Source organism: Antrostomus carolinensis, unplaced genomic scaffold (assembly GCF_000700745.2).
Source record: "Antrostomus carolinensis isolate BGI_N321 unplaced genomic scaffold, ASM70074v2 scaffold27996, whole genome shotgun sequence".
Lineage (NCBI taxonomy): Eukaryota > Metazoa > Chordata > Aves > Caprimulgiformes > Caprimulgidae > Antrostomus > Antrostomus carolinensis.
The window spans coordinates 10,155-37,086 of NW_010320220.1; the positions used below are offsets into that span (position 1 = coordinate 10,155).

General features: G+C 38.0%; 1 protein-coding gene across 2 annotated transcripts; it reads right to left on the reverse strand.

Annotated features, from left to right (window-relative positions):
• Positions 1–2,554: 2,554 nt before the first annotated feature.
• On the reverse strand, positions 2,555–26,932 carry SBNO1 (strawberry notch homolog 1). Of its 2 annotated transcripts, XM_010169538.1 has the most exons (32): positions 26,785–26,932; positions 26,053–26,153; positions 25,169–25,171; positions 24,083–24,392; positions 21,969–22,069; positions 20,725–20,821; positions 19,712–19,872; positions 19,400–19,533; positions 19,165–19,255; positions 18,083–18,244; positions 17,384–17,519; positions 17,203–17,308; positions 15,791–15,944; positions 14,386–14,568; positions 14,079–14,176; positions 13,221–13,372; positions 12,452–12,649; positions 12,045–12,221; positions 11,791–11,960; positions 10,800–10,931; positions 9,609–9,744; positions 9,096–9,208; positions 8,924–8,995; positions 8,355–8,454; positions 7,766–7,840; positions 7,378–7,524; positions 7,204–7,298; positions 6,901–6,993; positions 6,307–6,444; positions 5,870–5,946; positions 4,905–5,098; positions 2,555–3,977 (listed from the first exon to the last, which is right to left on the reverse strand). In XM_010169538.1, exons 1-32 carry the CDS (start codon positions 26,930–26,932, stop codon positions 3,835–3,837), a joined length of 4,197 nt encoding a protein of 1,398 aa, XP_010167840.1. In that variant the 3' UTR covers positions 2,555–3,834. The 2 variants fall into 2 exon arrangements, with proteins under 2 accessions (XP_010167840.1, XP_010167841.1); XM_010169539.1 differs by lacking the exon at positions 25,169–25,171.

The following is a 26,932-nucleotide window of genomic DNA, read 5'->3' on the forward strand; positions in this document are numbered from 1 at the left end:
GGATCATGGCAGACAGACAATTGGTAGTTTTGAAAAAAACGATGACAACATATAACATCTACAAGGTAAGCAGACATCCCTTGGAAGTTTTATATATGCTATATATATTTCAAAGTACACACAAACTGCCTGTTTGGCAGGTTGAGAAAATAGGAATACATTTTGGGAAGGTCATGAAGGAAAAAAAAAAAACCACAAAGGAGAACAAGAGTTATTTACATTCAATAATTCAGTAGCCTTTAACATCTCTATATACATACATAACTCTTTCTATATATGTACAGACTGGGATGGGATCTGAGTGAAGCTTATTCCAAATGCAAAAGAAAAATACAAAACCCCCTTGATAATTCACTTGACAAATGCTCACAGGTTGCAGAGCTTTCTTCATTTACAAAGCAAATACTACACGCTGACTAGACAACTAGCATCTCCGGGGAACTTGCAGTCCTTACAAGAGGTGTGTGATCCCCACGGACCCTACAGTGATTGGAAAAGAAATGTGAACACTTGCAGTGCCGAGGGGGTTTGGAGTGGGTTGTAATTGCATTTACTGTGTCAGACACCTTAAGTACGAAACTAGTTAACAAGTCAAAATTTAGTTGCTGTCAAGGGACAGTTTAAAAAAGAAAACCCAAAATTTTATCCCTTCAATGCCCAAGTCAACTTAAATCTGTATCTTCCCCTTCTACAGCACGCTTCCAAAACTCAGGCAGCACAGAAATTACTACTGCTTGACACTGAGCTTTGCTCCTGTTATCAGACACCTGCCCTTTATAAATTTTATATCCATTTCAGATGGCGATTTGTACAAAGCAGATCAATGCCCCACAAGCAGGAAAAACACAGATGCCATTCTTGCCTACCCCGGTAATTTATATGACATGACAATTGGTCTCTCCTTTTTCCTCCCTGTGAGGATGTTTGTCTTACAGGCAGTGCTGCAAGAGGATACCGCAGAGCCGTTCCTTACCCCATCCACACTGCTATTTATATTCCTTTTCTCCCCCAAGCTTTATCAGCAGCTCATACAAGGAACAAACGACTACCAAAAAAACCACAGCACAAGCACCGGGCAGGAATTTTCAACAGAAAAATGTTTCTGTAGCTTGAAGGCTGATTTTTTTTATATATATATATTTTTTTAATGTTAACTTCTAAGATGTTGTAACACTCCAGAGCTGTGGCTGCAGCCGTGTTAGTAACTGAATGACAAAGCCAAGGCAGTGATGGTGGCAAGTAGCAGAGAACAGGCAAAGGAGAGCAACTGGGGAAAAGATTTCTAGAATGGGAACAGTTCTTGTGGATCTGTAAGTATAAAGACCTGTCAGGTTTTTTCCCCTCTAAGGGACACAAGTCCATGGGAAGTTTAAGTGGGTGCGAGTGAACAGCATATGCTATAAACTCCCAAAATACAGTAGCATGGTTTGGTTATCAATACAGAGAACATCCAATTCAGTATTTGCTCATCCCAACCACCAACGTTAGCACAACGGGCTGAGAAGAGCACTTAGGAACTGAACTGTATTTAAATAATTACTTGTTTAAAAAATAATAATAATAATTAAAAAAAATCACTATTTGTGAACCTACCACTTCTAGAACCATCTTACTGAGGAATAAGACCTAAAATACTATGTTACCATCTCAGATGGTAGAAGTTTCTACACCAAATAATAATAATTAAAAAGAAAAAAAAAAAGAGACAGCTAAGTCCAGAGGCAGCTTGCTGTTAGTAGCAGTTTGGTTCACTATCTGTTGCAATACTAATCTGTCAACATACTTCTCAAAATCCCATTACTTTTCCTGGAATGGATGCCAAATACATCCAATGGTGGGTATGAAACACATGAACATCCTCCCCCACACCTTGTCTGTGGTCTACAGTTTTCCAGAGCATAATCAGCTCCTACTGGTATTGCAGCACTTGGGCAAGCTTCCCCAGAACCAAAAACCCTCCAAACCACCTGCATTACGAGTCCTTTACAGACAGAGCAGGCGCTAGAGCAGTGAGGAGCAGGCAGATTTATTCTGGATCTGCATTTCCAGTTAGTCACAGGTGTGCACAGGGGCTTCATCCCCCCTTGACCATTTCAGACTGGAGCTGAGGACAGCAGGCAGGCTTCCTTCCCGACAAGGGGGTGCTCTGTTAGCACCCTGGGGTGCTGGCACAGGCAGCGTTACCTGAACATCAAGCAAAATAATTCACATCAGGGAACTCACTTCAGCCTGAAGTTGTGGAACTTCTGGCCCCATTACTTATGGAAAAAACTTCTTTATGACACTTTAATCTGCTCATGAGGGTTTACGGAAGCGACACGCGCTACGGCAGATCGCTGCTCTGAGCCTGGCAGGTGAACCTGACTTAAAATACTGCATCAAGGTTTAAACACAGTTTCCTTCTTGCCTCATTAATGGGTTCAACTGAGATATTTGGACTGCAAGACAGATGCCTGGTTAAAGCAGACTGGAACATGCCAAGTCCTGTCGAATTCCAATTGTACAGACTTGTTAGTTTTTTTGGAATACAGTGATTGCCTAAACAAGACTCCACTTCTTGTTAGTACAATAACTTTTATTTGACATCTACAAGATCGTTATCTTGTAGTTTTTTTGGACAGGTTTATACAATCTCAATTTTTCAATAGTGCAACCTGTGCAAGCAAGAAATGACAAACATTGTCCTTCACTTTCTTATAAACATCTACTATTATAGGCAAAACAAAACTTACCCATATTATAGATAAGTGACTATTCACATTTGTACATTACAATTTCTTTTAAACAGCTCCAGATAAACTCTACAATGTCTTACAACATATTAAACAGTATTCAAGTTACTGGGTAACAGAAACAGCACATACAGCGGAACCCTCAAGTGTTTCCCATTCTCTAATTTACAGCTCAAGTAAGGTTTCATCTTACAAGTGACAAATTAAATTACATTAATGAAGTAAAAAATATAAGATTGTATGCGAGATGGAAGTGAATTTGCACTTAAGTTTCCATAACCACCTCGGATTAAGGAAATGCTTCAATTTAAGGAAAACAGGCGTCCAGCCATCTTTGCAGTACACATTAGGAATACCATTAATACATTAAAAATTAACTAGTTTTAATTTAAGATGTTTATCACAAAAAGAACATGTTGTAGACTCAAATATATAACCCCCCCCCCAGGAGAGAACCAGAAAAAATGCAACACCTGGGTATAAACACTATAAAAATGCAATAACCAATGCTGTACAACTAAGATTGTGTTTTTCTCCGAATTCCTGTCTCGTGTGTTTATCCTGTCCATGCCCGTTTCCCAAGACATGCACTGTCAAACAGAAACTGGGAAGGAACCTGAATGCATGATGTGCAACCTCTAGGTTTCATGCTTTTATAAACTCATAAATTGAAGAGAAAAACCCAATATATATTTTCTATATATATACTCAATACATGCATTCAAGGATATCTCCCACAGCAATGGCATTGATGCACTGCGTTAAACCCTGAGCACTGTATGACAAGATAAAAATAAAGCCTGCTTGGGGATTTTCAAGCATTTTCAAACAAATTGTGGTTTGTAGCTTAAAAGGCCAAAAGTAAAAGCAAACAGGAAGCACTACAGAGAGCATAAGGAAAGACAGATGCACCACCATAAACAACTGCTGGCTTTCAGTTCTACCAACCTTTTTAGATCTTTATTCCCAAAGTATTTGAGAGCACACAACTGAACTGAAAAAAGTTATATTTCTTTGGAATCTGTCCCTGATTTTTATGCAAGTGATATGCTTTTACAGCCTTTTCCTCAAACACCAAAGTCAACACCTGTAGTTTGTCCTCTTATGCGTTGTTGAAATTGGTGATGCTTTGTGGGTGATGCTGCTGCCATATCTGCTGCTGCTGTACTGCAAGCTGCTGAGACTGGTCTGACGTTGACAGGAGGTTTACAAGGGGCGATACACAATTTGCAGGAATGATCAAACCTGAAAACAGTAACAAATCAATTGTTCATAAATGTGCAAACCATTTATTCATTAAAACCTCAGGCTGATGATTCCACCATTTAATTTATGCAACAACCAATGACTGTTTCCAATGCCAAGTCTGATCAAGCACAGCTACAAGTCCTGCTTCTCAGCAAGAGGTTCATCTTCAGAGGTCACGAGATCCTTTTGGTCATGAAGCAGGAGAAAAAAGTTGCCACTTTGCTCCTGAATACAAGTTTTATTCTTATGTTACCTGCTGCCACATCAAATCACAAGTCAGCTATTTTTGCTGTTCTAGTCTCACAGAAGTTATAGCATCATGAAAGTTTAAAACATGAAAAACCTCGTTTCAGCATCTTAGAAAACTGTTAGTGGAGTAGCAGCTGCCGTGGTACTGCACATTCACAGGAAGGCCGCGTTTAAAAAAGAAACAGATTTCAGCCTCTGAGGTACGTGCTATGAGGGCTTCACTAAGAGGTTTAGCAACAAGAAATGACAAATCATCTCAAAGTCATTCTAAACTATTGATTACACGTGACTTTCAGTAGCTCAAAAAGCATGAAAACAACCGTTTCAAAAGCTTACTGTTATTTGACAGAGTGGCAAAAGAGCGGAGCCCTTACAGTTTCAAAGGGTAGCTTGGCTGGAACAGGATGAATACAACTTTTTTTGTTCCTAGTAAATCAAAAGAACTGAGAGAATAAATGTTCCAAAGCCTGGCTGAAAAAAAAATAATATATTTTTCCTTCTTTAACCTGTACTTGCCCCTCCTCAACATACACACTCTGACAAGCCTTTTCTCTTGCGAGCATCTTGATAAAGTCTCCTACATGACTCTCAACACTGTGTGACTTATAAGTTACAACTTCCTTCTACTCCAAGATGGAAATAAAGGAGCAGACAAGCCACTGACAAGCCACTTACCTACGATCCTCTGCCCATCTTCTGTTCTTAGACGAACTATTTGCATTTTCACATTTGTACCACTCACAGAGGCTAGAACGCCTTCTACTTTTGTCCAGACGCTCAATACTGAACCACACAAGACGTAGTAAGTTCGACAGCGGAGTCCCACTTCACAAACTAATCCCAAGCCTGCCTTCTTACAATTGCCTCTCCTACAAGTAGAGAGAAAAAAAAGCTTTCAAAACAATTCTGCAAACAGAAAGTATCCAATTCCATTAAAAATGAGATTTGAAGTCATTTAACATGTATTCAGGGTTGAGTGAGGGCTGCAAGTGCACAGTAAGGGAAGGATACTTCATCCACAGCTTTTCTCTAAGGGTAAAGCTTTGAGAAGTGTTGGCCTATTTAGGAGCACACCTTCAAAATGTACAGACAGAGCTTTAAGTCACAGATACCGCTCACTGAGATCACCTGAGAACCAGAGTACATTACATATGAAACTGGTATCTAACCAGTGTATTTCAGAAGCTCCAATGTTAATCTGAAACTTCTACCAATTCCTCAGGAATTAAGACATCAGCTGCTGAATTCAGACACAGAAGAGGTAGCACAAGAAAAGCTGTTTCTGACATCTCTCGCATCTCTACGTGAAGTATAAATATTTTTCACCTCAAACAACATTTGAACTATCCTACCAATAACAGATCAGACCAAGACACTTAAAGCACAAGCTACTCCTGGGTCATTACACTTCTACCAGAGTGCAATTTATACATTAGCATTCATCAGGTGTCAGGACTTTAAGGGCAAGTGCAAAGCTTCATGTTTCCACTCAAAGATTGGGTCATTTGACTGGTCATGGGACAATTTTTCTTAAGCAAGAAACCCAAGATTTCACAGGAGAAACAGAAAAACAGAAGGAGTGATAAACAGGTTTAGGTAACCAGGTTAATTAAAGCATCTACATGTGTACAAATACTAACCAATAAGCATGGGTGCAGGTATCCGCAGAAGAATTGTACTGCTCTAACCAGTGTGGCAGAGCATCTTCAGAAGGTACCTGGAAAAGTCATTCAAAGTGGGAATAATAATTAAGTAAAACACATCAGGACTTCCAGAACAAAAGCAATTTGGCCATTACTGAGAAAAGAGTACACCTTACACAGAAGCAAGATTTTTCCTTGCTAGACCCTAAAAAAAACTCATATTACCACACCATAGATTATTCATATTCAGAAAGCTCTGGATATAGGAGTGCAAAAACCATGCAGATCCACTTAAAAAGACCCAAATACAAGCTCTGCTCTGGAGAAGCAAGCCTAGTTTTTGACTCACCAGAATTATACACAAATACCAGAAAAAAGAGTCCTTACATTTCTTTTCAAATTTTTTCTAAGTTTAGCATAACTTTAATGGTTACCTTCTTATATTTCTTTTTCAGGTCTGCACATGTTTCTAGTTTGAGTTGCTTCCCAGTATTTGGTCTGTATACTAAAAAAAGCTTCTTTTTAGGATTCACTTCTTTTACTAGAATAGCAGTTTTCTTGTTGTTTCTTATCTAGAAAAAAAAAAGGCAAAAAGTTTGTAAGTTTCAACATGCTGACAGTATCTACCCAAAATGATTCCATACCGTGTTCTTTACAGAGTGACAGCAGGTGTGTGCGCAGTAAGACAACCAGTAATAATAAGGAGACGTTCAGACTACTGCTCATCTGTATTAACCTCACAACTTTTCCTTACAGTGAAAGCACCTGGTTTCTTGATGCAGGTTTAAATAAGAACTATTAATTTGGGCTCACATTCCTATCAGAAAGTATCCTCAGCAGCTGGAAAGGAGTGCTTCATACTTCAGAGCTGGAAACAAACTTGACATGAATTTTAATGTAAGACTGAAAGCATTTTGTAAAGCTGAACAGTAATCCATTCGAACAGTAAATTTTTCAGAGGAGATATTGTATTTGGTTAGTTCCCAAAAAACTTCTCTGAACATAATCCAAGAGACAAAGAATCTTACCTGTAGTGATAAATAAAATCCATCATCTGGGCCCATCTGTTCTGCCCAGATCTTAGTTGCTTCATCCCAAGACATTCCTCTCTCTACACTGATCTGGAAGAGAGCCATGCAGAAGTATTTGAATGGGAACAGGCTTTAAAACACTTACAGAGACAGGAACTGAAGAATCATAGAACCGAATATTGCCCCGTGAAAGGCCTGGAACCTCCCCTCACTCAGCATAAGCTTAGCTGATTGCCATGTTTTAAAAACTTACCGCCAAGTTTTATTAGTTCATTCAAAGATGACACAGAATTAACTTACTGTGTATAGTTCTACATGTCCAGAGGTAGAATATCCAGGAGTTAAAAACTTCTTAACATCTGCCTTCCTTACTTTCTCATCTCCAGAGCCCAAGTCTTCAAAGGAAAGGACAGAGTTATTCTGTTTCTCTGATCTTAATAAAGCAGAAGAGTACTGAGTAATTGATTTGCTCACCTAAGATGCCCATATCGTATCTTCCATTCTTTTTAGCATTTTGAATAACTGCATTTAACGTGTCAGAAAAGTACTGGAATAAAGCATTCTGCTGATGTACTTCCATTCCAAGAATTCTATTCAGAAATTTCCCTATATTGTTATAATCTTAAAAAGGAAAAAGAAATACACATATTAGGTCAACAAAGATGAAGTTTGATGACAACAAGCTCTCAATCAGTAGTGAAAGTACTTAAATCCATTCTTTCAAAAGTGAGAAGAAAAAGTCACTTTTTATACAGTTACAACTTCTGTTGTTGCTAGGAATCCACTATCATGATAAAGAATATTCCTAGTGGTATAGAATGTTCTCAGTGACATTCTAAAGATATACTGAACACACAAATACCTTTATCAAGTGTTAGTATTCCAGATCTGTCTTCTACATTTATCAAGCCTACACCAATCAATCCCTGACGAACATCTAGGAAAAAGAAAGATATTAAATCACAGCTGCTTTGCCATCTAAATATAAACCAAGGAAGTAACAGCTTGTTTAGCATTCTTGTTTCAGGACCCCATTTCAAAACTTCTCCCACCCCTCAAATACATGCAATTTCTACCCAATACATCAATAAGCAAGACAGAACTTCTCCTCCTGTCCTTCCAGGAAGCACAGGCAGGGAAAATCACTATAAGAGTCCACAGGGGAACAAGATATTGCAGTAGAGAAGTGAAAATTAAGTCAGAGATGTATGTAATATGTTGGCTAAACAGATATAGAAGACGCCTTATATATTGAGAGAGAGTTCTTGTATCTTGTCTCACATGTGAACTTCGACATTCAAACAACGTGCATAGGAATAGCATCCAGGGAGAGCCCATCTGGGCCAGCTGATCCATTTAAATAGAAACAACGTTTTCTAGTTTTATTTGCATTTTCTGCATACTGGAAAACAATCAAAAGGTAGCTGTTATATCCAGTGAATTATACCTACCTTTGAAGAAGTCTCCAGGAAAATCAGGAGGAGGTGAGACCATTGGGGAGTCTAAGTTCACAATGGATTTCATAACGATCTCCAAAGCATTTCTGCCGTACTGCGTAAGAGAAAGAAAGTTGCTCTAACAATGTGATCCAGTGTTGGCGCCTCAGCCTCAAGCACCCATGGTTCAACAAGCACTTGCAATGCACAATAAAACATCTTTCTCTACAATAGTAAAGGGAACTGGTTATTAGCTTTTCAATTATCAACACTATATAAACAACCCAGTCTTAATTTCTAATTAGGTCTGCCAAATTAATCTTTCAGTTGTGAGTGAAAGGACTCATACCATTTACTTAAGACTTGGATTGTTAGCAAATGCAGAAAAGCAATTTACACATATTTTTGTTCCAAATGGCTTTGCAAACAGAATTAAGAATGTTTCCTGGCTATCTCAAAGAAGCCTCCTATCAGAAAGTCACACTTAAAACACTTTGCAGGAGATGGAAGAAATCCTTCCTGAACAGGTCATTTGTGGAATAAGCACCACAGCATGAGCTTTCAAACAGAAATGGAACCGTCACCTTGTTGTCAAAATTGAATCTGCTGAGGTCTCGAGTTTCTGTAGCCCGTCTGTCACCATGGGTGAGGGCTCCCTGTTAGAACACAGCTTTGTAATTAAATCAAATTTTAAGAAAAAGACATCTAAGTTGTATTTTCTCAAATGAAGGATCAAACTTCATGAAACAATCTTACCAAGCTCTCCAGTCTTTTTGCAACTATAGATGCAAATCTTTGCTCTCCTGCCAATTCAGAAATTAGGAACACGTACTCTGGAGCAGTCACTTGGTTGGATCGATGAGTTCTTCCTGGATAATGAAGTAGAAGCACATATGTTAAATAAATTCCACTTCATTGAACATTTCTAATAAACTATGAATTGTGAAGAGTAAAGAAAAAAGCTAGAACTTAATCCTGCTGTTTCTGCTGTAATACAGCCAACAGAAGGTGGTGCACATACACTCTAGAGATATGACAACTTTCATAAAGATGCTTGATACGTTAAAAAAACCCCTAAGCTGCAGCATGTTTGTTTGCGATGTTTCTTTCAAAACTATTAGCTATGACTGCAGGTAAAGCTGATTCTGTTCATGGGTAAAGGAGACTGGAAGGGTCCTTAAGGAGTTGTTTAGTCTTATTTTCCATGCATTAGCAGTAAATTCAGTATTACCAAGTTTGCTACAGGAAGGATACAAAAAAGTTATTTACCAAACTGTTGTATTGCTCTGTCTGCGCTCCACGGCAACTCCAGAGTCATGTGAACTCTCCGTCTCTGATTCTTAGCTCGACGGTCTGCTTGCAGTGATATACCAGAGCTGGCAGCCTCTGAGATTATGGCAATGTTCTTTTATTAAGAAAAGAGTTGTTAGTTAGCAATAAATCCAAGATCAAGCTTCAGTTTTCAGTTTCTGAATAAAATATAATTTTACAATTACTACTAAACATGGATCTGGAATGGTTTCACTGTTATTTGGTCTTCCTATTGCAAGAAGAGGAAGAGGGGAGAAAAAGTATGGTTCTCTATCAGAGTTAGAAATGTTAAGTTTTTTGGGTTTTTTTTAGTAAAAGGAGTGGTTTTCACTTCACTTTTCAACAACAGCTTTCTGAGGAAAGGAAGCAAGGCAGTATGTTGCAGTCTGGCCACTCCAAAGGGCAGGTTTCTCCAATGCTGCCCTGCACTTTAGAAAGAAAAGCAGACAGACAGAGAGAGACTTGCTCTGAGAACAAGCAACACAGAAGACAAGAAGTTGCTGCTAACACTGTATAAGGAAGGGGATATGGCCATTCTAGGATCTGAGTGTATTTGCCTTGAAAGAATGTAAATGTTTGGACTGTGCACAAGTCACTTTGAGGAATGTGAGTATTTACCCTCAAGTGTAACAACAGACTGTACAAGTTCCACGCAACAGCTACATTTACTTGGTTTGCCCTCTTGTGGTAGCATGTCCCAAATGAACCACAGGAAATTTCTTTCCTCCCTTTATCATCATCAATTCTACCATGATTCCAGCCAGTATTTTCTTTCACAGCGCAATGTCAAGGACAAAAGCTATCGCTCTTCCCATTCTCAATCCTTGTTAAGGTAAACAACCTCCACCTTGTCCCTTCAGCCCCTCACTGAAAGTTTTTTCTCCCTCTTGTACCCAGTCAGCCAGTTGTTATCCTCATTTCTCAATTAAAGCATGCTGCAGTCACATATTAGACAGGACTACTGAACATACAGATTTGAAAAACAAAACACACATCAAGCAAATAGAGAATCCTTTCTAACTAGTACTTACTTATAGTACCTAAAAAGTCACCGTGGGATAAAGGTAGAGTCACAACTTGAATAACGTAATCAGTCAGTGTTATTACAGCATCTGGCAAGATTTTCTAAATTGTATCTCTAAGGACTACCTTATCTCCATCCATGAACCTCTGCTTTTCCGTGATGTTCAGAATTTCAACGGGCACATCAAGTTCAGACCTTGACTCATAAGATATGCTGCCATCATCATTGCTTACAACTCTCCCTTTGCGGCCTGTCATCTTTAAAAATAAAAGGGAATACAAGCTCATTAGAGCAATACCAAGATTATTACATAACCAAAAACTTCAAGCAATGATGCCACTTATTCATACACCAATTAATTTACTCCAAGTGCAAGACTACCTTAGAGAACATGGATTACTTTTGGTCGATGCCATTATCTGTTATGTGGAACGCTTATTTAGAGGTAACTTGGGGAACTAAAAGCATAACAAAGTATATGTGTGCAGAAATGACATAGTATTATGCTACTGTCCATAAGGGATCTAACCAAGAGCACTAAGAAAATAAACTAAACTGACAGCTGAGATCATCACTGATTTTAACAGGGTCTTTTAAAGCACAGTATTTCTACTTGATAGAGACAGGTAGCTTAAAGACGTATTTCTAAATCTATTGAGAAAAAGAGATAACAACTCATCAGGCTTTTTTCACTAATGCAGTTTTATTATACAGGTTCTTGATCTTCATTGCCTAGAAGATGAACTAAAGTGGCTTTCTGTTTTATATACACCAGCTTCAAATGGACTACAGCTAGAGAAATACACTATACAGCAAAAGAGAAACTAGTATGATCTACCCAATAAGAGAAATAACCTATTTGCCCATTCAAAGCTCTTCTCTGTGTTCTAATACAATCTTCAAGTCTCTTTTTAATGCAAAGGCATCCAGCAAAAGTAACCTACACTCTTACCCCTGCGATGTTACTGCCTAGAACTGCTAAACAAGTTCTCTTTAATAGATACGTAGGTCACACGCAGCCTTGAAGGATGACAACATTGATTTACTGCAGCAAGATAATGTATGGCTGCAGTAGAAAAAGCCATCAATTTTCTCTTAATGCGAACACCAGCCTACCTCTGCAACATTTTCAGGACCACCCAGTTCATCTATAAGCTCATCCAGTGTATTAGGTGGAAGATCTTCAGCCAGCTTTTCCAGTTTATCAAGCAGTTCTTTTTTCATTTGTTGGGCCCTTTCAACAGCATCCTGACTTGTTACAAAGCTGCTGTTTGTGTTACTGTTTGCTGAAATTTAAGAGAGGCTTTTGTCAGATTCAGAATTTCACTGCCTAATTGCTAAGAAAGGGAATGAATGCCACAGAAACTTACTCTTACCTGACGTGTTGGTATTAGAAGTGGTGGTACCAACAGTGGAAGTAAAACAGCTGGGTCGTTTTGATCCAAGACCAGAAGCTAGTAAGGCACTTTGAATAGAATCTGGGTCTATACTTTTCTTCTTTTTCTTGTCTTTATTTTTTTTATGTTCTTTTCTAATTAACCAGGGATCTAAAGGTAAATAAAGTTATTATCAGTGACTTACAAAAGTCTAAACTCCAGTGTGTAAAACCTACTTAAAGGAAATACAAAACAACATTCTAGTACTAATTCCAGTCTCATTAGAATTAAACTACATGCTTATCAAACACTCATTTTTGGCTCACTGAAATGGTTAGGAAAGACTTTATGCTTGTTATCTGCAAGTACAGCTACTTGCTTGGTGAAACAAGCTGTCTTACCATCTTCATCATCTTCACTGGATTCGTCTCTGAATGGGTTGAAGTCATCATCATCTCCAGAACTCAAAAATCTTGAGCTCTCATTGTCACTTTCTTCATTGTCTGAAGCATCAGACTCACTCTCACTCTCATCAGAGCTGCTACCTGCAAGGCCACCTGTTTTGCGAGCTTTTTTGGCTTCTCTGCTTATTTCTTCACCTAATTGCATCACCCCAGAAGACAAAAAAGTTAGTTTAGACTTTGCAGTCTACTTTTGAGTTTTGTTTTACCACCACTGCATACAAACTACAAAAGTATTCAACTTCTAAAGCCAGAACTGCTTAAAAGAATCTAATCTAAGTTCAGTAAGACCTCCCTCCCAAGGTTGTTTATTTTATGATCATCTACTTTTCAGTAAGAGCATGATCAGTTTGGGAAGAGGGGTGGCATTAGGCTTCTCTTTACTGAGCCTCAAGAAAGCAATTATTTTCACGATTACATCAGGAAGTGGTCTGACACATGCAAGGCACTTTGGGATATGGTCCCACACTACATCAACAAGATCTTGAGCAAAGAATTAACCAGAATTTACAGGTTATATTCCTTCAGCCGCAGTTTTAAAGTCTATTAATAGACATTTCTAACAAAAGTCTTAGAGACTTGTAACACATGTTCATTCATTAATGACTGTATTGATATTTACATTCCCTTATTTTTTCCAGAGTTCAGTCTTAGCAGCTCCAAAATTCCCATCTTCACTGTGGCATCAGTGTAAGAACCTCAGCATTACCTTTCCGCTTCTTTATCTTGTTCTCCTTGCAAGGGCTGTCTCTGGGTGAATTGTTATTACTTTGAGCAGTCAAGTCAATTCCCAACAAGCTAAACAGCTTCTTCCTGTCAGGAGCTGGAAAGTGCTTTTCAATAAGAGACTGGAATACTCCTCTGTTTAAGGAGAAAAAAAAAAAAAAAAAAAAAAAAGGCTTCAATTGAATTTGCATTTATTTAAAATAGAAACCTGTAACATTTTAACAGCTTGCTTGACTTCTCTGAAGAATTACTCCTCGTGAATGCTATTACACAAGCACTCTGTATAATTATCACCCATATTACTGTATTTGTCACCTTCTTAAAAGGTAGGAAGTGTTTACTTCACAGCACTGTTACTTATAATTTGTTAAATTTGTTTTTGGTATCAAGTGGTATTGCTACTGCTATTTTCTTTTTGCTCAGAGTTTAAATGACAGATTAACTTAATTTATTAAGACCTTCAGCAAGGTAGTTTTAGGATTGGATCTGGCTCATCAGATAAAAAAAGGGAAGTCATGATTGTAACTTGCTTTGGTATAAGTGCAGTATACACTTGGCAAGTCTTCCTCTCCTCCCAGTTTGAGTAGAGCAGCACCAGCTGTTCACACCTCAGAACATCATTTCAGAGCGCCAGCAGAACCAGGAACTCACCAATGGTTCACTTGAGCAACACTGTCAGATTTTACATACAGGCAGCTTAAGAACAGAACATCACTACTAAAGGACACCCAACTCTGTGTGCTGCTGCATGTTTTGCACATGAAAGGACAAATTACCACATACACTAAGCTGGATTAAGGTTAGTTTTGTAAAGGACAGTTCTAACAAACTTCAATCTTACTTTGCTGTAGAAACAAAGTCATTCAGTTCACCACCACCTTCCTCCAAAGCTTCTAATGTTCTTGCTTCTCCTGTTGACTGCAGGCCAATAACAACACACTAAAAGATAAATGAATACAAGGCATTGTCACTAAGACTACTGACTTATAAATTTATTTTTGCCTGAATTTCTGCTCATTAAATAGTTTCAATACCATAAAGTACAAAAACATGCTGCTACTATGTCTGAAAAGATTTGTCTTATAAACAAAATAAATCTGATAGCTTTACACTTAAAGAGATTTAAAAATAGGTTTTGATCAACTTACTTTCCCATTCTTGATTTCCTCCCGAGCGAGCTGCACCACCCTCTTCACTTTAGATGCTATGCAAAGGTACTTGAAAAACCTCTGGTGGGCTGACCAAAACTGACCCCACATAGACTTTTTCATTCGTTGTTCTGCATCGATAAGATCAGCTGCTTGTTGAAACCTCTCTCTAGCACTGACCCACTGAAAAAGAATGTTAATTGCTTTACATGTCACATTTCAAAGCCACACAGGTACATTGTTTAATATCCAAATAAAGACAGAAGTTTAAAGTGACAGTACTATGGGACTGCAAGTTGAGGAAACTAATCATACATCAAACAAAGCTCACAAAAAAAAGAGAAGAAAATAGGTATGGCTTAGTAAACTCAGAGGGTAATTACTCTCATAATGAACAGCCTAGAAATTTACATTACTACCAATGCAAACATACACAGCATTTTCTAATTATCTAGTTTCTCCATTAATTCAGTCAGGTTAAGAAAGTAAAGAGCACTGCCCATAATTAAGTAAAAAGCAAGATCCCAAAAAGAGAAAAACCCTACTGCCTTCATTTCTACAACATTCTGCTACACCAATTCTTTCCAGAGTTAGTAAGTTTTGGACTCAAGTTTAGCGATTCTTTTGAACAACATCCATAAAGTCTTGTTTTAAAGTTGATGTTATACAGCTGCCAAATATAATTTTTAAATTACTGTAGCTAAACAACATGAATGTTGAGTCATGTTTAAGCACTTCTTAAACAGGCAAAGGCCCCGCTCATTTTAATCTATGTCCAAGGAGTAATTACTTTTATCTAATACAACAGTGGTAATGGACAAGCAGAATGTGCACTCTGAAAAAAGAGACTCAGCTTAGGATGTGGACAAAACAAAACAATTAAGAACATGAAAAAGATAACTAGCAGGTAAATAAATGAAAACATTAAGGGAACCACAGCTTCAATGCTTTAGATTTGATCTGTTGCATGATTAAAATGATCACCCTGCGCTGTTTAACTACAAGCACCACTCCACCACACCGCTTCAGTGAAGAAGTGCACACAGCCTGTCTCATTTTTTGCAGCTTGTTCTCAGCTCAGCTGCCTAAAGGGGGAGGACTGGAGCACAAAAACATGACCAACAGGGGAACAGCTTTATCTTAGACAAAAAAAGACCAAGCTCTCTGAAACACTACTAGAAGGCAGGGGATCTGGCAGACACGCAAGATGCACCCAAAACTGCAGCTTTTATGATTCGGAACAAGAATTAACAGTTTTTGCACGTCTCAAATGGAGAAATCTTCACACTAAGATGAGACAAGATACCAGTTTTGTGTGCAATTTCAGGAGCATTTTAGTTTAAACCAAGTAACTTCAACATCTCAAAACTCAATAGAGAAAGCAATTTAAAAAAGGTGTTCTTACCAGTTTCACAGATTTATTGTACATTTTAACATATTCCTGTGAAAGCAGAACTTCATCAATTTTGAAGGTTACACCTGAAAAACTCAACTGTCTTGCTATGTACATTCCTCTCAGCTTCATATCCATAGCAACTATTTCCATGGCACCAACACCTCTAAAATAAAGGAACAAATTAAGTCAGTATTAGAATTTTCAAGAGCAAGGATTTGTTAAAAAACCCTCAAGTGCTTTAGAAGAAAATAGCATGCTTACAAAAGTGAAGGAAGATGTTTTCAAAATCATTAGTACTGTTGAGTTAAAACACATCCAATCAGAGGGTCTTGAAATTTAACCTTCACATAAAGCTATATACCCGCTTCATAAGTATTAAGTGTATCCCAAGAGGTATAAACACTAAGAAGTTCCTTTTTCCCAAATGACCTTGCATGCATTAGGGGACAGTACCTTACAAACTGTAATTGGATAATGAAGTTGGTCCAAATATATAACAAAATCTTGCACTGCCATTTTATAAACTCCACTGAAGATTTAAAACAATGAATACAAACTGCGTTAAGCTATTCAGATTTGCACTGATATGAACATAATCCAACTAACAGGTAACCCAAGTTCTTTTCAAGAGAAACACACCTTTAGCAATACCTTGAGAGCACAGAAGTCAGCTGCAAAGCTAACCTACCCACAAGCTTGAGCCTGTAATTTCAGAATTGTTCATTTGACACATACTCAGTAATGAAGTAGAGACTACACTTGCACAGTCAAGAGAAATCATGCATCATGCAGATGGTATGCAAGAAGATGCATCCTAAGCCCTCCTGCAGCATTTTAAAGGGTTCCAAATTCTTTTTAAGTAGGCAAAACATAATATATTAAGATGCTCACCTACCCAAGAATGTAGCAGTTGCATTTTCTACTGACCTCTCACAGTTTTTTTTACTAAGTTCTGAAATACAAAGTACCTTACAACAGCATATATAATTTTTCTGAACTGGGTTTTTATGCCAGAAAACATAAGGACAAGACTTCTTCCTGTTAAACTGTCCAAGCTGCATGCATAAACATTAGACAGCTTCTGCATGCAGTGAGACATCAACTCTACTGAGCAAACTCAGTACACACAGTGTGCTTTCATGATGAGCAGCAAAATCCTTTCATTCCGTAACACCCACAATTTTAAGATGGTTATTTTCCCAGCAAGCTTCTAAAGCTCTCAAAATATTCTGTGAGCCAGGGAAACGTCCCATTTTTTACCAGATAAGATTAAGTTATATTTCTGCTAGATTTACAAGCTAGAGTCAAAGTTCTTAGTGTGACAGGAAAAGTTTGCAGAGGACTATGAGCAAGTGAAGACAAAGGAACTGGAAAGCACAGTCAACCACAGCCACACACATTCTTGCTCTTTGAAATATTACCTTCTTTCAACAGCCTGAATAAAGTCACTGAATTCCCTAAATGGAGTTCCTTCACCCCATATTCCAAGACGGTTCATATATGCCATATTTCTTGGCTCAGATGCACCTAGGAGAAGAACACACTCTGTACCAGTGCCAGTAAAAGCAGAGAGACATTTAACACAAACCAAGTCGTACATACCTGTGGCACTGGCATAAACAACCCTGGCTTTTGGAAGTTTATTTTGAAGTTCCAATACAGCCAGACCTGTTTTTGTTGGTTTTGATGAACCAACAGGACACAGATTCTTAGCTTTATGACACTCATCAAATACAATCTGAACCATAATTAAGGAAAACAAAAAAACCTGTCTCACATTTTTTAGAATGGGGAGCTAAAACAGAAGACAAGAAAATCTGCTAATTACAACAGGTGGCAGCAGTAAATTGTAATCTCAAAAAGATACTAGTAATATTTTTCACTAAAAATTCAGGGAAAAATATTTAGCTAGTAAGTATTTAAGAGCACAATTTCCAACATGTGAGTTCTTTAAAATGTTGTTGATACTCAACTTTTTTTAAGAATTCACTGGAGAAAATTTCAGTGTAAACTTAAGGTTCTTAAACATGGTATTGTATTTTTATGTGTTTGTTACAGAAAAAGCAGAAGCTTCATTCTTGTACCAGAGTTCTGTGGCAATGGTATGATAATAATAGATTTGGCACAAAGCTTGTAAAACTTCAAGCCTAATGTCAGAGCATGCACACAATCAATTCCTGTCATGAATAAAGAACAACACTTCAAAATACCAGCAAATAAAAAATAAAAAAGATTGCTATTTAAGCTTTCATCTTTAAAGACAATCTGGTTACAATCAACTGAACTCCAGATAAAGGATACAACTCCATCAAAGTCTTCACCACACCAGTGAAGAAGCTGCTTTAATCTGGTTTTGTATTTACCACCAGATTGGCTTTCACCAATAAGAGAAGAATAGGTAGCAAAGATGACACCTTTCTTCACACTCCCATTGTGTTTGGAAGAAATTTTCCCATACTTGAACTGCAATAAAAAGATAAGAAATTACAGAAATTATTCAAGAGAGATCCCTCTTCAAACCCACCTACCATGTAATTAAGGCATGCTGGTGGGTACACTTTGAACCACCTGTATCCCTACATCATGATTAGGGCACAGCTGGCATGTGGTAATGTGGTTAAGGGGTTATTGAGGGACTTACTTAAATATATACATAAGGAAGACTAGACCTGAGGCCTCAAAAGATTTAACAGCCACATTCTTTGACTATGTGATTTCCTTAAATATAATTAAGATTTTAGTTTCAATGCATCCCTTGAAGCTAACAGGTCAAGCTGCTGCCATAAATGACTATTTCTAAAGTTTCTGCTGTATTTTAGAAATTAAGACTTCACAAAGCAAAAATATTAACTTCAAACAAACTTTAAGTTCAGTGAATTCAACTAGTAATGACGCTGCAAAATTGAAGTGGTTAATCCTGAGCAGAGCCATAGCCTCCAAAAATAACTGCACACACTTCTGATGCTTTAATAAATTACTGAGGAATTGTATTATTCACATATTACATATAAAATAAATTACATATAAAATGTGTGCTGGGAGACAGAAAGGAAAAAATTCAAGTGCTACGAAGTGTAAAAGATACAAAGAATATTTCAACTTCTAGAAAATACTCTACTAGTAGTGCCAGTAGTGGCTTGAAGAGTAATGCTTTTTAGAAAAAAATCAGATGCTAAGACTTAAACCTACAAGGGGCCTATTTACATTATTAACTTAAAGCACTCTGTGTTTCTTCATAAGATTAAGGCCTGTCAAACAAGACCTAAACAGCAAATTTATTGAAATTAGTACATTCTTGATCTTAAACAGTCAACATGCACAACTCGTCACACAAGCGTACCTAAAGTTTTGCCTCAACTGTACATAGTAAAAAGTTTCCACACCTTGTTTAATGAATGAACCAATATGTTTTTTGCTCCAATATCTCTCAAATCTCTTTCAGCATCATATTTCAGATCATTTGACACGCTAAACCTGAAGATATAAAAACAAAGCACATATTCTGTAAGTTACCAGAGAAGTTCAAAAAGCAGTTGCTAAAACATGTGTTGGAGGGGACAGATTACACTGAATTTAAGTCACTACAGGGTCCACTCTAACAAATCCTGACACACTTACCAGACTGCTCTTTTTCTGCCTAACAAGTAATTTTCATAGATTATTCCAGCTATGGTCCTTCCTTTTCCTACACCAGCACCATCACCTATCAAGAATCCAGCTCTGTCTCCATTGGGCAGGAATGTTTCATGTTGCTGTAGGAGAAAGAACAAAAAACCACTTGTACTCCAGAAAACATCACAGTGGATTGTCAGAAATGAGCAAAGGTAAGAGACATCCTATTGGATGAGCCCAATCACACAGCTTGTCACAGAGGAGTTTTTCTTCTTAAATTCTATGCTGGTTTTTAAGCTGTCCTAAAGTTTAGCATACCTGTGCTGCGTAAGTGATTGCTTCAAGCTGTAAAGCTGATAACCAGCCACTATCAATTGTTTCTTCCGAGATTGATGTCTGGTACCACACATCAGGAGGAGTTACACTGGATAACGAGCTGGTTTCCACTACTGGGTCAGGATGACGTAGACCAATTTTTACTGGTTGAAAAGGGAAGGGGAGGAAGGGAGAAGATGAAAATATAATACAGAGTTCTGTTGCTACAGCACAGGTTATTATATTTACCAAAACAAATTACAATTGTCCATTGCAAAGGCTGAACTCAAGAACAACGAAGTTTAACTGCAACCATATGTCAAGTGTTAAACTGCATCACATACAAAGGAATATGATGCAGCGACAATAAAAATTAACCACTTGGGTACAAACTCCATGCAAAATTTTTTGCCTTGCTTTTACAGCAGGTCAGTAATGTACTCAGAAAACAAGATAACAGTTTTTTGTCACTGATTATGATAAAGAAGAGAAAGGAGGAAAAAAATACAGCAATTAACAGCTGTAAAAGATTCACCTTTTTATTAAAAAACAAAACCAAAAAAAATAGCACAGCTCTAAGAAGTCAGTCAAGAACAATGCAGGAAGAATGAGCATAGGGTAATTTCACACCAAAAGACTCAAAATGGATTCTTAAGTGTAGCAGCAACCACTTAATCCCTTTAAAACATTTCCTCTGCTGAGGCCCGAAGCGTCTTAACACAGGTAAAAAAAGCCTGACCTTATCAATCAATCGTATTTCTGAAATAAGTACTGCTCAAAGATACACTAAAGAATTCATTTTCTATTTAAAAAAAAGTCTGCATACCTTCCAAAACTGAGCACTATAGAAGAGAAAAATTTCTCTAGGAAAACCCACTGCAAATTCAGGTTGTTTTTACTTGATTCAGACAGTAACCTATCTGGTTTTTTAGGTGTTAATAACTATAGAAGAGTAAGTATCAAATTAGCTCTCTAAACATTTCAGCCATTTCAGGTAATAAAACTTTAGGTCGTACATTTTATTGGCATATACTCAGCGTAAGTTTCTGCGTGGCCCATTTCTTCTTCATCTTCTTCCTCAGGTTCCTCCTCTTCTTTAACTGCTGGCACTTTCTAAAATAGAAAAATAAGCACATTGTTAATACTCTATGTCCTGGAAATTAACATGAGAAATTAAATGAGTGCAAACTTACACTCCAATGTGTTAACACAGATACCAGATGAGCCAGTGAGCAGCTGGGACAACTACAGATGGAAATGTAGATTTCTTACACTCTGAATAACCCTTCAGAGACACAAAGTAAGGGAAGTTCCTCTCCTTTGCAAGGAGATTCCAGAATCACATAAGCAGAATTTAAGAAGAAATACTTTTTACAGCATATTAAAACCAAAATATGTCTTAAAGAAAATTGCCTTGAAGACACAACAGCTAGTTAACAGCCAAAACCTAACTTTGAAGTACTCCCATGAAGCCTCCTGCAGTTTCACATTCATTACATAACTTCACCACTTTGGAAAATAGTTACAATAGTCACAGTTCTATCCAGTATTGTCTGAAACTTGACAGTTTGCCATTTTTTCCTATGATCTTGATCAATGTATATATATGAATTATTTCTAAAGTACTCAGTAGATGACAAATCAAAGATCTTCCACAATTACATTTAATGTTTAATATTAAAAAAAGTAATCTGAAAATCCCTCTGTGTGCCAGTCATTAAGGAGCACTGTTCATCACAAACTTCAGTCTGATTCCAGCAGTCAGTGAAGTTGCTGAAAGCTCAAGTGTTTACATCACATGTATTTTTATTAGATTGAGAATATGGAATGATAATCAATTTACATCTTAAAACCACCCAGAAGGTCAGCCACGCTTGAGAAAGTTTTCTAGTTTCCTCATTGCTAGTTATATAAAAGAGGATATTTTGAAAGAAAATGTCTTAGAACACAGAGCAAGTGATACACTTCTCAGTTTTAATTGGAGCACTCCCTTCTTTATTCACACAATGAGGTTCTGTTAAGGACAGTAATTTATTGAAATTGTCACTCACTATATAGGTAGTCTGCTCTACACAGCTGTTAGTTTTAGTCATCATCAAGGATTCATCTAGTGGAGAAACTAACCTTTTGAACAAACAGATGCACTCAATAATTCTACCACACAAAAGGCTCATATGAGTAACTACTGAAACTAGTCACAGGTGGTTGCAGCCAATAAAATATACATTCATTTAGCAAATTAACCATTTGTACTACTCACCATAGTAGGTGAAAAACTTCTCATTTTAATATCATTTATCCATATTCTTGCTACCTCTTTTGTGGAAGCTTCCTTCTTCACTGCACCATTGCTTAGATCAGCTACAAAAGAAAAGCTGTGTTTTACAGGAATTCCCTCCAAACATCAACTCAAATTAACATCCTTCAATATTAATGAGCTGGAAGAGAAGTTTAAGATGTCCAGTACCACACTGATGCTTCAAGAACACAATCAGTATTTTTGTCCAAATTAAAATCTGAGCAAGAAGTTAAATCCTGTTACTTTTTTGACTGTTGAAACTTCCCATGCAATACCACTGCACATGACACAGTTGTGTATTAATTTCAGTATTTAAAAAAACACAAATATTTTGGACCTTCACCAAATCCATACATAGTATTTAGAAATACTCCATCTTGTGAGTCTCTGAAGCTTAACAACAAACCAGAAAGCCCAGTGTTTCAAGAGAAATAAAGCTTACCTGGTCTGGTGGCATTTACCACCTTAGGAGAAACTACAATTATTTCTGTAAAACAAAAAGTCAACACTTTGGACTCAATTCTTTTAAGTTTTTAATAGGATCCTTTAAGAGGACAATTTATTAACTTTCCTGTCCTCAGTCACATTTGGAAGCAACTGGCAACAGGGCTTAATACAGAACTAAAAAAATTTACACAAACAGTGATGCAAAACATTGACAGCAGCTATCAAGCTTCCATCATGCTGACAGTCAATGCAGGTAATAAATTTAGCATAACTACCCCTAAAAAAACAATTAAGACAATAGCACAAATGAAGTTTTCCTCAAAGAGGTTGCATAATTTGATTTTTTTAATATTTTCCAATCTAGAACTCTTGCTGCCAGAATTATATGAAAAGACTGCTTCCTTCCCAGAGCTTCTCTGCCCTTGAATTTTCTACAAGTATTTGTCAATTTTTTTGTAAGCGTGAAGATGCAGAAACATAAGCACACAAGAAAGATTAGAAATGCAGTTCTAGAAGTTGCACATCTCTTTTTAACTTAACACAGAAGGTACAAATTCAACTATTTTCTGCAGCTGTGCCACTCTAACAGCTATTGTGCATTGTTGTTACCTATTCTTTATGTGCTTCTGTGAGTTTTCATTTAGCACAAAGGGCATAACCCAGTCCTATAAAATCTCCTCCCTCAGTCCTTTACCCCTCATCCCAACTTCAGTTAGTGTCTCAACTTCCATTTTTTGTCAACCAGTCCATAAGAGAAAGCAATTAAACAAGGAGGCACATTCTTCTTTTTGTTTCAGTCCTAAAAGTCAGCTTCAATTATTGCACATTTTACCCACATGTGAAAAAAATGGGTTATTTCCAACCCCGCCTACAAAAATCAGTAAATCTTATTTCAGAGACAATGAAAATATATTAATCCAGAAAAAGCAGCAATATTTTGAAACTCAACTAGTCTGATCTTAACCTCATGCTAAAACCAGAATAACTTTAAAGAATTAAATAATAAAAATACACACATGCAGCTCTTCCCTTGTATTAAGCTGACCATATCAGCTGTCACATATTAGAAATAACATACAAGAAAGTTTCTAAACACAATAGACCTGAAGCCTCCCATGACATAAACAGGGACAGAGATGTTCTTTTTCAGGAGGTGCTTTACAGAAACACCCTGTCAGAGGAGTACTGGCATGTACTACAAATCTAGTTTGGAAGATGCAAAAAAAGAAAATAAACCAACCAAAAAACCCCTCATTTTTCATAGCTCCACAGCAAGTGGAACAGAAAATGACATAGACTCCAGTTAAGACAGCTAAATCAACTCCAGTAATGTTCCTGAATTAGTTTTACCAATTTGCCAGCTGCACTCTAAAATGTCATCTTCCTCATTCCTTGCAGTAAATCAAAAGCTTAGATCTTTTTTTAAAGCCTGTTATTTTTTATTACTTCACCCTGAATTCTAACACTATTGAAGTTAAACCAGAATTTATCAGCTTTTCTGCAACATTTCATTTTACTGTGATATTCTACTAATCAATGAAAATACAGTATGTGCAAAGATCTTCACATTCTATTATTTCACTATTTGTCGAAAATACTGTAATTACCAAGAAAAAAAGAAAACTCACTTGCTGCTGTTGCTACTGGTTGGGCAATATTGGGAGGTGGCTTCAATTTCATGAGTTCATTAAGACTATTATTCTTGAGCAGATCTTTCAGCTGAATCTGGTCCTTGGAAGGTGTAGTGGTCAAGGCATTGCGTACTGCTGGTGCTGCAACTGAGGGTCGAGTAGTTGTGCTGGTCTGAATGATTTTTGCTACGGTGATAGTCTGCCTTGTAGTTGTAACAGGTGTTGTTTTTGTCATCACTATTGTAGTCCCCAAAGTAGGAAGCTGATTTATTTGATTCAGCACAAAGGTTGTGGTGGATGGTGGTTGCTAGCAAGAAAGAACCAGGGAAATTTTCAGAAGATAGTGAAAAAAAAAAAAAATCCACAGACTTTATTAGCCTAGAGCACAGGAGGTACCAGCTTTTAAAAGATGTGTATTTTTGAACATATTTTTAAGGTAAGGGGAAGGAAATAAAAAAATAGGATGAAGGATGCATCACCTAGGCACAAGACTACTACGGGTACAAGAACCCTGAGCTGAAGAGAATTTTCAATATATAAATTGGCTGCACAATAAATAGCCAGGATTGCTGAAAGTACATGTGTAGCCTTTTTCAGACAGCCTGCACTGACATCCACCTTCCTGCAGGTCTGCTTTTTATATTCTCATTTCAGGTGCAACCAGCAGACTATGGTGCTCAGAATTATCTGCAGCTAGAAAAAGTGGTTCAGAGTTCAGGGAGAGGAGACAAGTCAACACAACCTCCCCATCCCCAGGATTTGCAGGCAGGGGAAGTAAAAAGCACATGGGACACCTCAAAATGTTTTTCTGCATATTGCTTCGTCCTCCTTTGTGTTCCTCGTCACAGAAATCACAACAACCCCTGGGTGCGTTAAGCTTTCACTTTCACAGTCCCAGTACAGTAGAACCAAGACAATGGGTCAACTGGCATTTTACAGTCCCACCTCTAATGCTACACTTCACTAATATACTGGGTTTATGCGGCAAGGTTTCAAGGGGGCTACAGGGGTGGCCTCTGTGAGAAGATGCCAGAAGCTCCCCCACATCCAATACAGCCAGCTCCACCCAGCTACAAGACAGACCTGCTGCTGTCAAGGCAAAGCCAATCAGCAATGTTGGTAGCACCTCTCTGATAACATATTTAAGGGGTAAAAACTGCTGCGCAATCAGCAACTGGGAGAGAAGAGTGAGAATACATAAGAGAGAACTCTGCAGACACCAAGGTCAGTGGAGAAGGAAGGGGAGCAGCTGCTCCAGGTGCTGGAGCAAAGAATCCTTTGCAGCCTGTGGTGAAGCAGGTTGTTCCCCTGCAGCCCATGAAGGTGCATGGTGGCGCAGATATCCACCTGCAGCGCATGGACAACTCCACATCAAAGCAGGCGGATGTGCCCAAAGGACGCTGTGACCTTGCAGAGAGAAGCCCAGACTGAAACAGGTTTTCTGACAGGACCTGTGGCCATGTGGGGGACCCACACGGGAGCAGTCTGTTCCTGAAGAACCACGTCTATGGGAAGGACCCACGCTAGAGCAGGTCGTGAAGAACTGCAGCCTGTGGGAAGGACCCATGTTAGAAGAGTTTGTGAAGGAGCTGCTGCAGCTGGAGACAAGCATGAGGAGGAAGGAACAGCAGAGACAACATGCGATGATGCCAGGAGTGAAGGTGAACCCAAAAAGAAGGGAGGGGTAGGGGGAAGGTGGTTTTAAATTTGTTCTTATTTCTCATTACCCTACTCCACTGTAAACTGGCAATAAATTACATTTCCCCAGGCTGGGTCTGTTTTGCCTGTGGCAGTAACTGCTGATCTCCCTGTCCTTATCTTGACCCATGACCCTTTTGTCCTATTTTTTTCTCCCACCATCCAGTTGAGGAGGGGAAGTGACAGAACAGCTTAGTGGGCACCTGGTGTCCAGCCAGGATCAACCCACCACATATACACATACCAAATCCTGAAGTATTAGTTCTTACCCGAACATTTAATAAGGCTGGAGTTGATACAGTCTCTGGTTCTTGTTTCACAGCAGCTGTGGCCTCAGTCTCCAAGCCCAGTTCTAACGCGCTAAGTGGCACTGACTGCAGAGGAAAAAAAGTAAGAATCAGAAAAAACATGAGCAGGTGAAAAACCTTAAGAACAAATATCCACCCACAAAATGGAAGTTAACGTCGAAGTCCCTAAATGTGCTCATTAACAAAGGTTTCACTGAAAATAAAGATCATCAAGGGGTTGATTTTGCATTCTAAGAAGTTAAACATACAACACCTTGTTAGTTAATTGTGGTGAAAATGTGATTAGTTTTGGGATGTCACTGTTCACCACACCACTGTGCCCAGTCTCTGTCTGAAACAGTTATGTCCTTGCTGACCAAATGCTGTCATGGAGCTTAAACATATTATATTACACTTTTTGCACACATTTTAGGACAGAAGCTAAACTCCAGTGATATTAGAGTTCTCCATGGATACATGACAGCATGCCCCCATTTCATGTCCAGAAGTATATTTATGTTTCTACTGACCTCAACAGTGTATTTCAGATTGCTTTTTTGTATAAAAGTTTAAAAAGAATCATCAAGTCATTTTCTAGTCTCAGTATTATGGAGGAAGAAATTTATGAAACTCCACATTCTTTAACCATTTGTTGTGGACACCCCCTCCCCTCCACGATACATCAAGTACAAGCTCTTATGTCCTCTAGCAAACTACTATGTTCTTGTTTTAACCTGCTGAAAGGAGTTGGTGCTGGATTTGCAAGAACCACATCCGGAGAGTCAATATCAAATAGATCATTTGGACTGATTCCACTCTCACTCAAAGCAGCAAGCAACAGATCTTGTCCTGGCTCCACCAT